Source organism: Leuciscus leuciscus (genome assembly GCF_965113295.1).
Source record: "Leuciscus leuciscus genome assembly, chromosome: 3".
Lineage (NCBI taxonomy): Eukaryota > Metazoa > Chordata > Actinopteri > Cypriniformes > Leuciscidae > Leuciscus > Leuciscus leuciscus.
The window spans coordinates 17751491-17765033 of NC_138727.1; the positions used below are offsets into that span (position 1 = coordinate 17751491).

The 13543-nt window shown below is 35.3% G+C and overlaps 1 protein-coding gene across 1 annotated transcript; it reads right to left on the reverse strand.

Annotated features, from left to right (window-relative positions):
* Nucleotides 1-740: 740 nt before the first annotated feature.
* On the reverse strand, nucleotides 741-12992 carry melk (maternal embryonic leucine zipper kinase). The gene is made up of 18 exons (XM_082163601.1): nucleotides 12785-12992; nucleotides 12201-12281; nucleotides 11981-12066; nucleotides 11669-11785; nucleotides 11434-11577; nucleotides 10942-11010; nucleotides 10489-10581; nucleotides 10296-10394; nucleotides 10129-10197; nucleotides 9946-10044; nucleotides 9461-9547; nucleotides 8654-8782; nucleotides 7907-8059; nucleotides 7006-7270; nucleotides 5952-6057; nucleotides 3840-3999; nucleotides 1820-1923; nucleotides 741-1350 (listed from the first exon to the last, which is right to left on the reverse strand). Exons 2-18 carry the CDS (start codon nucleotides 12262-12264, stop codon nucleotides 1173-1175), a joined length of 2022 nt encoding a protein of 673 aa, XP_082019727.1. The 5' UTR covers nucleotides 12265-12281; nucleotides 12785-12992; the 3' UTR covers nucleotides 741-1172.
* Nucleotides 12993-13543: the final 551 nt, after the last annotated feature.

Genomic DNA, 13543 nt, shown 5'->3' on the forward strand with positions numbered 1-13543 from the left:
CTAATAGCTATTGTTATGCTGATATGCACAGTAGGACTGACACACAGGTTGCTCCCACTTCAATCATAATAGAACAGTTAAAGCAAGATAATACATGATCTTACCAGCATGTGACATATTGGTTTCACAGACATAACATAAAATTATTCGAGGGGTTTCAGCTATTCAACTTTATTGAATTAATATTAAACAAGCTCTCATTCAGATCTGCCTCCATCCAATCAACGAACCGATGGATAAAAGCAAAGTCCCCCACCCTATATTTAGTCTTATCATGATCCATCCCATGTACATGTTAGTCACAACTGAAGAAAAGATCCGTTGCTACTTATTACATTGTGACTTTAAGTTACATATATACAAGGGAAGTGTAGTTTTTTTTTTTTTTTGTCTAGTGTGATTAAGGTTCTTTTTAGGAGCCTTCTAATAAATAGTACTGTAATATGGCAAATATATTTTACATTTAACTACAAATATTCCATTTTTCTTTCAGTCAATATTTCATTGTGTATTAAACTCAATCAATACAAATATATATATATATATTTTCGTTTAGGAAAATGTCATTTGCAAGACATTATTTAGCATGAATTTGAATATCAACAAACTTTTTATGTCACTTACAGATGAAAATAGATTTTTTTAAAAATTTTTGTTGCTGTGATAATGTAAATGTTAATAAAGCTGAACTGAGGAAAATGTCTGATGCCAAATAATTTTAAATACATCGGATACAGTGAGACAGATATTAAAAAGATTTATTTAATTACAAGTCAGATTTTCATTATTACAAAGCAAACATGAACAAAATGACAGACATCTTGAAAAGGGTAATAGATTAGAAGCTTTACATATTAAAACAAATAAAACATGACACTAACACTATATCATGGAGACGAACGCAAAAACAAATAAAAGACAAGACAGACGTGCTGCCATAATGCTTTATGAGAAATGCTTATTGCTAAATTAGGATGTATTAAGTATAAAGAGACAAAACATTTTTTTTTGCATTTCTATCAAGAGAAGAATATAAAGTAATACTGCACTGCCTCCCACACATAAATGATGAAAAATGATGGACATGTTCATCATCTGGAGGGTCATCTATAACGTACATCCAAATCCTCTGATTTAACTCAGGGTGGGCCCAAGGTGACGTCACAGTGACATCAGATGTTAGTGGAGGACAGGATGTCCTCTACCAGGTGTTTATACACCCATGCGTCACCTTTGAGACGCTGTCGACGGATCCCGACCACCTCAGGCTTCTGCAGGATACAAACCTCCAGCTCGAACTGCATGGTCACCTTTCCGAAGTCTGACTGTGTGTGGCACTTTAGCGTAAACCTAACAGAAAAAGAGGACATGATAGCATTTAACAACTATACCAAGTTAATCGTTTAGAGCAGTGGTTCTCAACCTTTTTGACACAGAGACCTCCTGTTGTCCGACACAATTTCTGAAGGACGCTCCTATGTATAGGCTACAATATATTCAATATTTCAGCTGTAATTATGACAAAGCTGCTCGTTTACAAACCTTTTATAGATATATAGAATAATTAACATGCAATTATGTTCCGTATTATAGAACTATATTTTCTTCAATTAAAATAATAGTTATTGATGTGAAAAAATTAAATTGATTTCAGTTAATTTCATGTTTTTTAAGAATATTAATTTATATTAGAGTTAGATTTTTATATCAATTTATTCTGAAGCTTGCTGAGGCCCCCTGCATGAAAGCAACTGGTTTAGAGCAAGATAAAATTTGAATTGCCATTTCAGGAAACAATTGATGTAAGAGTTTAACTTACCCTTTCTGAACAAAGTCCACATTCTTCTCTGGTAAGATGCTGAGAATCTGATTGAGCACTTGTTCAGCATTAGTCTGACTGGTGAATGTCACATTGTACTGAGCCTGGAAAACATTAACAGTTATGAAATCAGATGTAGCCACAGAGTTTATAGTCACTGGCATACATCTAGATCTGCATTATGGAGAGACTTCCTGCAATGAACACATGAACAAGGTGAGTACTTAAAGCAAATGTTGAAGTGACAGTTCAACAACTTTTATCATCATTTATCAAGGGCCCTGTTTACACCTGGTATTAAGATGCGTTTTGGTCGGTCGGATCACAAGTAGACGAGAGAGACACATTCCCGTTTACACCTGGTATTTTAATCTGTCTCTTTTGTCCACTTTCAACCACTCCTGTTCGGATTTTTTCGAGGAGAGGGTCTATGGGCGGGTAAATGTATGGTGTGGACAAAATGGACAAAATACCCTTGCATAATTTACATATGAAAATGCCCTGAGACGGCGGAAAAACATTTGGAGAGCAGCAGCTTTCGTTTCTTCTCTGAAAGCTACAAGACCATGCCAATCGCCGTGAGTGCGTGTTAGAAATCAGGAATGGTGAGAGAACATTGTGCTTGGGACATTTTTAGTCTTCAAACCTGGTCTTCAGCCAACAAAGCGTAAATCCTGTCAGGCTTGCGCACTTCCCATAATGTTTACACATTAGTTCAGTAGGCGGTGAGTCTTTTGTGGCTGTTTGAACACATTCGACCACATGTAGAGTGTCTACACTAAGAAAGAAATCCGGTCAATGCATTTTCGACTACTTCTGGAAGTGGTCGAAAGCGGACAAGCTCAAAACATTTTATCCCCGTTTTACACCTTTATTTAGCATCGTCCACTTGTGATTCGATCAACCAAAACGCATCTTAATACCAGGTTTCAACAGGGCAAATGTCTTTTGCAACTTAAGCAACAAAGATTGTTTTGGCTGTACAGCAGCTCTATAAGAAAGTCATTGTCCAGTTTAAGTAAGTTTAGCGTTGCTTCACACAAAGCTATCTTATGGCTTCAAAAGACTTGGAAAAGAACATAAAATATGTATGGGCTATTTTCTTTATGCTTTAAGGCAGTGTTTCTCAATCAGGGGACCAGGGTCTACTTTGATTTAAAATAAGCAGTAAAATAAAAACAAAAAACACTAAAATAAGCACACAAAAAAATTCAAGATATTTCTTATTGTAATTCAACCCCATAACTACTGTTTGTTTTCTTTGAAAAACCAGTGATTCCTGTGGTCATAAAAAACAAGGAAGTCTATTTTTTTTTCTTTTAAGTATGATTTCAAGACCTGGAAAAATCAAGAAAATGTATAAAATCTTATAACTCCATTGAAATTTCTATAATGAATATACATTTTTCAGATTATGCTAATCTCTAAAAAAGTTTATAAGGTAGAAATTGGGAGTAATTTTATTTCCTGTCTGAAAAAAAAAAAGAAAAGAATCATGGGAACTTCGAATAATGTTGTGGAGAATTGCTTTAAGTTTTTTTTTTGTTTACAGATTTAGGACGACATGAGGGTCATCATGTCTATTCTTGTTAAACACATTTGCCCCCAGTTTCACAAACAAGTCTTAAACCTAGTCCCAGACTAAAATGCCTGTTTGAAAGCAACTTGCACTGACATATCTTAAAATAAGTCAGTGCCATTATTTTGTCTCAAGATGCACACTAGTAATGTTTTTTTCTAGGACAAGTTTATAAAAGGTACTTAAATGGCTTAGATTAAGCCAGGATTAGGCATTAGTTTAATTAAGCCCTGTTTGTGAAACCATCAGTGATGTGGTGATTGTGAGAGGAGTCACTATTAAAGCTACTGGTTGCAGCAGAGTGATAAACATGCAAAATAATAATTCTAAATCTTTGGAATATGGAAAATCAAGGGAAATTTTAGGCAGTCAAAAGCACAAAGGACAAACAACACAATCTTAAAAAACTAAGCGCAAATGTGAAAACAAGACGAATAATACCTTAATTTTGCGTGGTCCGTCTCGAGTTCCTCTCTTCTTGTTGGGTGTGAGCATTGTAATGACTTTATCCAGGCCTCTCTCCAGACTGCCAAACACTTTTCCTCCTTTACGCTTCTGTCCACTGTCCACTTGACAGCCCGCCAGGTCCAGAGATCGAGACCTGGACACATAGGAAATGCCGTTTAGAACACAATTGCACATTTCTGTAGATGTCAAATTATTACAAAGCAATACAGGATTTGCCAAGAGGCAATTACTGGAGAATGGGGCAGTTAAAATGATAAATGGCTCGACAGAATACTCAGAGTAAGTGCAGCAAGTCCTGCAATTTATTTCACATGCAAAGAGGTTATTGACATCAAGTCATAAAGGTAAAGCAAAACAAAACATAACATATATACACTCCTTTAAAAAAAAGTTTGTGGTCAGTAAGATTTAAAAAAATAAATAATAATAATTTGTTTTCGGCAAAGATACATTAAAACGATGAAAAGTGACTAAAGACTTTTACATTATAAAAAATATGAACATTTCAAATAAATGATGTTCATTTATACTTTCTATTGATCAAAGAATCCTGAAAAAATGGTATCATGGGTTCCACAAAATATTAAGCAGAACATCTGTTTTCAACATCGATAATGTGAAATGTTTCTTGAGCATCAAATCAGCATATTAGAAATATTTTTGAAGAATAATATGACAGTGAAGACTGGAGTAATGATGCTGAAAATTCAGCTTTGTCATCACAGGAATAAATTACATTTTAATATATAGCTTATTCAAATAGAAAAAGGTTATTTTAAATTGTAATACTACTGTTTCTACTGTATTTTTGATCAAATAAAATGTAGCCTTGGTGAATATTAAAGGCTTCTTTTCTAAACAAAAAATCTTTGAACAATAGCATATATATAGATGTTATTGGCTAAAAAAAACAAAAACATAAGTTGACTTAAAAAAAAAAAAAAAAAAAAAAGTGTGATTTTTAAAGGTAAAGTGTCAATGATTATCTAATTTATTTCATAACGAGATTTCCCCCTCCATTTACAATTGTTTTACTTTTTAGCTTTGAGCTACTTTTTGAGCTTCAGTGGCGGCTCGTCAGGGGAGACACAGCCTACACAAAATTTTGAGGTGGAAAATGGGAGAAGGATGATTTAATGTTTCACGTCTCAGAATGTGAATTTCTTGTTTGTAATTCACCATTGTAATACTATAAAATATTACTGAAGTCAGAACCACCGCTGCTCTTCCCCAAACGTGCCGAATCTGCCGTTCGGAAAACTGTGCTAAGTCTAAGGAGATAGAGAAGGAGAGTAGGGGAGGGGGAGGCAAATCCTTTTGCCTCTGTTGGTAACAAAAATTTGCCAATAATCATAATCAAGTATTTGACTTTCAGCATTTAGTGTTGATAAATATATATTTATATAGCAGAGTCGAGCCTCCCTTGGTAAAGAAACGTAAATTCTATATTAGTTTGAACTGCTCCAGCTAATAATTTTGCAGCTATGGAGAGTAGAGATATTGAATATTTGATCGCCAACAGATTTATCATTCGAGCCGCAGCTACAAATTAAAAATGAAGGAAGAGCCCACGCTGGACATATAGTGCAATCAGCTTCATTTAATGCTCTTTTAACGTGGATATTTAAAAGGACATATGGATTCTTTTATCAAGTGATAGGCTTTTTGGCACTTTTATGTTTAAAAGTGCCAAAAAAGCCATTTTAAGGCAGTTACAGCTACAATTAATGTGCCTCTATTTTAAAATCTATGAGCCGCCACTGGAAAGATTCGATTTTTTTTTTAATGAAGGGTCAAAAAGGATAAACAATGCAGATCTATTTATTTTCATAGCCTTTAGGCTTCTTTGCTCATATTTATGAAGGGTGGCAATAATTCTGACCACGATTATGTATATGTATAATTAACAAGCCCTTTGTACACTGAAACTGTGAAATCTGCTTGGAATGGAAACAATTTTTATAATCCCTTTTGTTCACGGGGCATAAGTTACACACTTCACCTTTAAATCCCACAGTCCTCCTCTCAATTCTTTCTCTCCACTGTTAATTTGACCCGTCTCACAAAATACAGAAAGTTCTCTACCTTCTCTCGGGGCTGAAAGCCAGTATGTTCAGTTCTCCTTGTTGGCCGCTCTGCTGTTGGTCCATCTCGCTCCTGTGGGACACTTCTTTAGTGGCACTGCCCGGTCCTGCACACACACAAAGGATAAACACGTGTCACTAAATGCTACATGCTGCCGGAGCACTGGGAACAGCGACACGTACACCTGTCAGTATGCGCTTCGGGAGTTGTCTCGTACACACGGGCATGCACACATACACACACACACGCTCCGTCCCCAGTGTGCTCCTGTCTGTTCCAGTGCAGGAGGTGGTGTGTGACAGTAACGAGGTGGACACAGTGGATGTTGGGACATGAAGACTTTTCCCCAGGTACATTGCGCCCATACAGATACACACACACACACACACACACACACACACACACACACACACACACACACACACACTCCGGTCAAAGTGAATCAAACTAAAGATGCTAGATGAATGAAAAGCACACAACACACACTCTTTTTAGGTGTATTCTTAGATACTCTAGATGTCAGATGCCACTGAAGCATCTGCAGTAGTCACGCTACTGTGCAAAATGACACCTAAAATGCAACAATTGCAGAAAATGAGGATTTAGGCTTTATAAGAATACAAGAAAAAATTATAACAGAAATTATCCAGGTTGTCACTAGTGAAGAGCCAGAGAACCCCAATTCACAGATAAATCACTTTCTCTGAGCTTTCATATTGCTGCAATAATATTTCACAATATTACTGTTTTTACTGTATTTTTAATCAAATAAATGCAGCCTTGGCAAGCAAGTCTTTAAAAAATAAAATAATAATAATTTTATCAACCACAAACTGTTGAACAGTAGAGTATCATTTAGTACACAAGCAAAAATAATTTAATTTAGAAAAGTGTGCTCTTCAGATATATAAAGACATACAGACAAAGACATTATTTCAACACAGGATTGCAAAACTTAGCATGTTTTCGGAAAACAACTTCAAAAGTATACAAAAGCCCATCAGTTGTACAGTTGTGGTGCCATGATGTGTAATCGATTCATAACCAAGCTCACCTTTGTTTGTGTCACTGCTTGTGTAAGTGATGTTGTTGTTGGGTGTTGTAACAGTTCTGTTGGATTTGACCTTTCTGCTGCACATTGGAGTTCGGGGGGCAGGCAGAGCAAAAACATCTCCATCTGTGCCAGTCACCACATTCTCTTTATTTTCTTTGGTTCTACCACGCCTCTTTGACTTCTGTTTGTGGGTTCTTCCATGCCCTATGATGGGGGAGTAGTCTACTTCACTCCATTTCTTCTCTGATGTTTCAGAGGTGAACTTCTGAAGAAGACAAGAGTTTCCACATTAAAGAGGTCATGACATGAGAAATCAAATTTGCCTTGATCTTTTGACATAGAGGAATTTGTACGATTAAAACATCCTGCAAGTTTCATAGCTTAAAACATCATCCTCATTATGAACAAAGCATTTATTTAAACTCCAAAAACTAATTTGGATATTGCAGAAATTGTGACGTCACACTGGCAAATGATGCATATGCATATGACTGCCTCCAGAGCAAGACATCGACGAATAGTTTTACATCATCGATACAATATTATGAATTTTAATTTGTGGCAATTACAGATTAGCATTTCTGTAAATTGTTAATAATAGATTCATAATGGATCATCTGGGCTGCTAATACAAAGGATGCAAGTTCATAAACATTTATTAGCCTGACCAAACCCACTAGGAGGACTGTTTTTCCCATTGGCGTTCTGTAAAGTATGTCACTTTGGATAAAAAAAAAGCATACTAAATAACAAGTAACAATATTACTAACAAGACAAGTTAGTCACGGTCAGAGAAAAGAAGATTGCGGAGAAATAAAAAGGATGTAAAAAAAGACAGGCCGAATAAGCAGCACTGGACAAGAGGGAAGAGCAGACAAATAAAGAGAACATGGAGGCTAACCATGCGTGGAGTGTTTGTGGTCTGTGTGTTCTTGGGCGTGAGAGGGGTCCAGGGATTCTCGTCATCGTAGCAATCAGGGGGGAGGACCATAGAGCCAAGCACCACTGGGTGAACACCATCATCATCCTCACTGAAGCGTAGACTCTGCTTCAGCTGAGACACAGATACACAAAATTAAACTCCTGTAAATGACTGCAACTACACAAGCATTTATACATCAAGCAACACCTGACTACAGTTATATTTAAGTCACACTCACAGTATTTGTTATAATAATTTATCAATACACTATTTATATATTTTTTTAAATACATGTGCCTTCATAATCTTTAATGAAAATAACTTCCCCTCCCTCTTAACATCTCATCTATTCTCTAATGATGTGTTTACTGGCGCTTGGGTGGGACAACCTGTCACTCACATGAGATCACAGCAATAGCAAACCACAATGATCCAATTATTCAAGCAATTCCTGATGGACAAAATCAAGTCCTAGCCTACTTTTTTTTTTTTGTTCGAGAAGCCGTTTCACTCAGATATACATCACAACAGGGGAGAAAAGAATTAAACAAACACATCTATCACTCCCGTGTGGCTTAATGAATCTGAAATACCCTTTCAAAAAAGTACTGAAACATTACCATCACTGCATTTTTTTATAAATGTAGCATGAACTGACTATTATGCAATCATAAAGCATCTAATAATAGCTTTATGGTCTTGACTGTGTGAATATGAAAGACTTACTTGTATGTCCTGTAAAGGAGAGTACATGGGCTCAAGCATGGGGCATTCTGCTCTCAGACGCACAGGGCGGCCGTGACGCTTTTTAGCCAGCAGTAAAAGGTAGGTGGCGGTCATGTGATCATACTTCCACTGAAGAAACAGGCACAAAGTAAAGATTTGTCTTTTGTGTGAGTGACGTATAATTCTCTTGTTTAGAAGTCACATTTCAGCTGTTAAAGGCAAGCAGCTTTGGCTGATGCTCTGGAATCTACTGACATCTAGTGGTCATAGTAATAAATTCAATAAAGTCAAATGTCACTTTAATTCTCATTACTCATAACACATTTATATGCCAATAAGAATTTTACATTCTTTACAAATAAACTTTCTTCAGTCAGAGACAAACCGTCCATGTTTATAAAGAGACAGTTTGCAACAATTTGCTTGAATTATTATTCAAATTACATGTACAGAGTACCATTCAAATGTTTGGGGTTGGGGATGTTTTACTTCCTTAAAAAAAAAGAAGAAATTAATGATTAATAATTGAAATTAATTTAATCATAATTTAATCATTTCACAACATTACAATTTTACTGTATTTTTTAATCAAATAAATGGATCTTTGGTGATCAAAAGAGACTTAAAAAAACAATAAATAAATATATATATATTACCGACTCTAAACTTTTGAATGGTAGCGTCTTTGCAGTTAGATCTATACAATAAATACCAAAACAAATAAATATTTATTAATTATAATATTAATAAATATTATATTCATTTTAAATAACAGGAAACATTTAGTAATATGTCTCGTTTCCCTACCTCTGACACAAGTTTGATTGTGCGATGTCTGGACTGTTTAAAAGCCACTGCCATTTCAGTGATACAGTCTTCATCTATATGACCCAACTAAAAAAGAACAACATAAAGGAAATTATACACAATTTAGTAAGTTAAAAACCTGGTTGCTTGTTTTTCAAAAGTAAAATTATGTATGACTCTTTTCCAGTATTCTCTACTTTTATTAGCAGTGTTCATCTATAAAGAATCAAACACTGCTGATCAACAAACATCCTGAGCCACGTTTGCTTAATTAATCAAAAGGACTAAAAATATTAAGATCATATTGATCTGGTAAAGCTTCAAAGGAACAAAATCAGATACAATGTATGGACAAGTAATCAATAAGAATGACAACAGCATTCATGCTAAAAAAAACTAAAAAACGTCTTACAAGAGCCATATTGGCATCACTTGACTAACTGTATATTGAGGGCATGAGACGCAACTAAGCATGTTTATCTTACAGGATATTTACTGTGCCACTCCACTGGTGTGCTGTATCCATTCATAACCCAGGGGTGATCAAGCAACTGTTTCACTGTCAAACGCCTCTTTGGATCCACCTGCAGGAAAATAGAATAAACTGCCATGAAATTGTATCGACTTCCTAAAACACATCAAACAGACATACAAACCATGCACAGTACCTGCATCATCTGGTTTAGAAGCAGAATGCTAGCAGGTGAAAGCCAGTGCGGGTTGCTGTATTTGCCTCTCTGTCAAAACACAAGCCAACATATGAGATCACTTACTTCACAAAATGAGTCTACTTTTATTTTAGTAGCCATTAAATGCTCACATGCAACAAACTTACTGTGATTTTTCTGTAGAGGACCATACAATTGTCATCATCAAATGGTAGAAAACCACACAGTAGAGCGTAAAGCAATACACCCATACTCCACACATCAGCCTGAAGCATATACACACACACACAAGAAATAATTTCTTAAACTTATAATTTGTCATTCCTTTTAAATATGCTGAAACACATTTGCCACACTAACCTCAGAGCCGATGTAAGCCTTGCCCTGAATGAGCTCTGGGGCTGCGTATGCTGGACTGCCACAACAGGTCAGCAATTCAAAACCCAAACCACCCTAATAAAAATTTTATTCAAAACTTTTAAAATGTTACTAAAACAACAGACGGGTTACTAAAAAAAACCCCAAAAAACCAAACAAGTTTAGGTAAGATATTAATGACATGAATTGAATTTGCAACATTTACACTATTGAATTGAACAATCAACATTGAACTAACTTGAGCTGAATAATGACATTATTGTATTCTGTTGAACTTGTTTTATAGCTAAAATTGAGGTAGTTTTATAATTGTTGAATTTTAACTTATTTTCCCGGTTATTACTGTCAAGCTTCTTTGAAACAATCTGTATTGTATAACGTGCTTTATAAATAAATGTGATTTGAATTTATGGGGCATAATGGATGGATACACACCTTAGGCTTTGCACAAAGGCCGAAGTCAATGAGTTTCAGGTTATGATCTTCATCAATCAGCAGGTTTTCCTAAGGTCAATAAGAACAGTTATTGTACTCTATTAAAGTAATAAATTACTGTAAAATGAAAGTACTGCCATCATATACTCACCCTCATGTTGTTCCAAACCTGAATATCTATCAGTCAATTTTTTCACACCACGCTACCACATGGCTTTAAAAAAAGACCATGTTGATGGTGCTTTTGTGTCATTTTCAAAGCTTGAAAACATCAGTCCAGATAAATTTTAATTAAATGGGAAAAAGGGATGAGCACAGTGTTCTGAATTTCTCTTTTGCGTTCCACAGAATGAAGTCTTATGGGTTTGGAATGACATGAGGGTGAGTAAACTAAGACACTTTTCATTTTTGAGAGATCGGTTCCTTTAAATTGGAGAACTCAGTACCCATAAGCTTAAGCTATTTAAGTCAAGTTCTCATCAACCAACTCACAGGTTTGAGGTCTCGGTGGGCATAGCCTTGGCTATGAACATAGGCCAACGCAGAGATGATCTGACGGAAAAACCCTCGGGTCTCTTCCTCTGGTAACCGGTCTTTAGCAATGATGTAATCAAACAGTTCTCCTCCAGGACAGTACTGACAAAGTGACAAGATACATGCATATAAACATATGAAGCATATTAATCAATTTCTGTTAAGCAGCAGAATCAAGTTCGGCAAAACATACCTCAAGCACCATGTAGATCTTGCTTGATGTCTCAATGACATGGTAGAGACGACACACCTGTTGATGACTGAGGTTCTTCATAGCCTCTATCTCTATCTTCACTCTGGGAAGATCATCCTAGATCCAGAATACACACTTTAAAGAGCACTTCTTTTTAAAATAACATGCTCTTTTCATTTTCATCAGGCTAACAATGCATTTCATCTAAATGTAGAATAAATTAAGCAATATTCCCATTCTTCCTCCATAACCATAACATATTTATGCAAATGTTGTTTTATGGTAAGGCCAGGATTAAGGAGAATATCTTACCCCTAGGTCTTTCTTCTCCATTATTTTGATGGCCACTTTCTCACCTGTAAGTATGTGTCTGCCAAGTTTAACCTTGGCAAACCCACCTGTGGGTTAAAAATAATAATAAATAAATAAAAACTGCTCTTGATTAAAGGTGATTTTACAACTTTCTCTAATAAACACAATCTCTGAAGCAATCAAGAACGTTTTCCATAAAAGCATAATCAAGGGGCATTACCTGAGCCAATGGTTTCATAAACCTCATAGTGCTTGAGAAGTTCTGAAGTGCTGTCTACAGGCATACTGATGACACTTAGACCTGCATTAATATCAGCACATTTTTATTCAAATATATTAAGGGGACACATTTGTTTAAGAAAACCGATTCAAATGGCACTCATCACGTTTGCAATATCAAGTAACGTTACTTGATGACAATGATCACGCCACGGTGTACAAAACACGATCAAAACAGGATTAAACCACAACGTGTAGCTTTTATATTCAATTTGAACTAATTTACTTACTATCTTTAGAGAGAAACCCGTGTTTTTATTTATTTATTATTATTTAATTATCTCGATTAGTTTTCTAATGTGGCAAACTGACAATACATGATCTCATATTCCTAAAGCTGCAATGATTCGCATAACGTTACTCGTGGATCAGAGTACTGATGCATCAGCAAATTCCAACCCAAATAAATGTGAAGACTTGAAAATGTAAATACGTCAAACTATCACCAGATAATAAACTGAACTGATATAGAATCAGTCATGCAAAATTGCTTGTACTGACTGACATGTTGAACAACAAACTCACCAGCTGTGCTCCAATGATTCACTTTAAAATGCTGATAAAAGACAGTTCAAAACAACAAAGAACTTATAATTTAAGGTAAAAAAAGATTCAATCGTTTACTATATTACTCAAGACTACACATATAATGCGATATAAAATTAAAAGTGGCAAAACATCTTTCAGTCGAACATGTTTTTAAATTTGAATTTCCCACTTGCTACGTCAGACGAGTTCCTGTTTCCGGTAACGTTAGAGATAAAAGTCTCTTAGCTCGGGCGGAAGGTGTTCCCCCGAATAACGTGAGTATTTATTTATTTACTTAATGTAGCAATACAATATTATATGTTATTGTGAATGATCTGCTAGCACTGTTTATTTTACGTTATTTTGCGTTTTTTCGGAAGACTAGGGCTAGTTATCACAATTGTTTTTACTCAATTTCATACACATTGACTTACCCCATATAGTTACGTTGTCACAATGAAATATATATATATAAAAAAACGATGTCCTAATTTAATAAACAGGGAAGGCAAACATTTACAACTTTATCGGCCAAGGAGCTCTAAAATACTTAACAGAGCTTGCGTGCTTATAGGCTATATGATGTCATGTGATCATGATGTGCTCTGTGGCAATGTAAAAATCATAGACGGTAAAAATGAGACAATGCTGGTTATTGAGATTTAATGTAAGTTTTTATTAATATTTTATTTATTCATATTAAAAGGTTTCAGATTGCCAATGAACATACTTTATGAATTTCTGAACTCCATATAA

Coding starts and splice junctions, on each gene's coding strand:
- melk (XM_082163601.1), bottom strand. CDS start 12,264: ATGCCTGTAGACAGCACTTCAGAACTTCTCAAGCACTATGAGGTTTAT. Junction 8,060..8,653: donor CTCCTTTACAGGACATACAA/GTAAGTCTTTCA, acceptor TCTGTGTCTCAG/CTGAAGCAGAGTCTACGCTT. Junction 6,058..7,005: donor AAGCAGTGACACAAACAAAG/GTGAGCTTGGTT, acceptor GTGTGTGTGCAG/GACCGGGCAGTGCCACTAAA.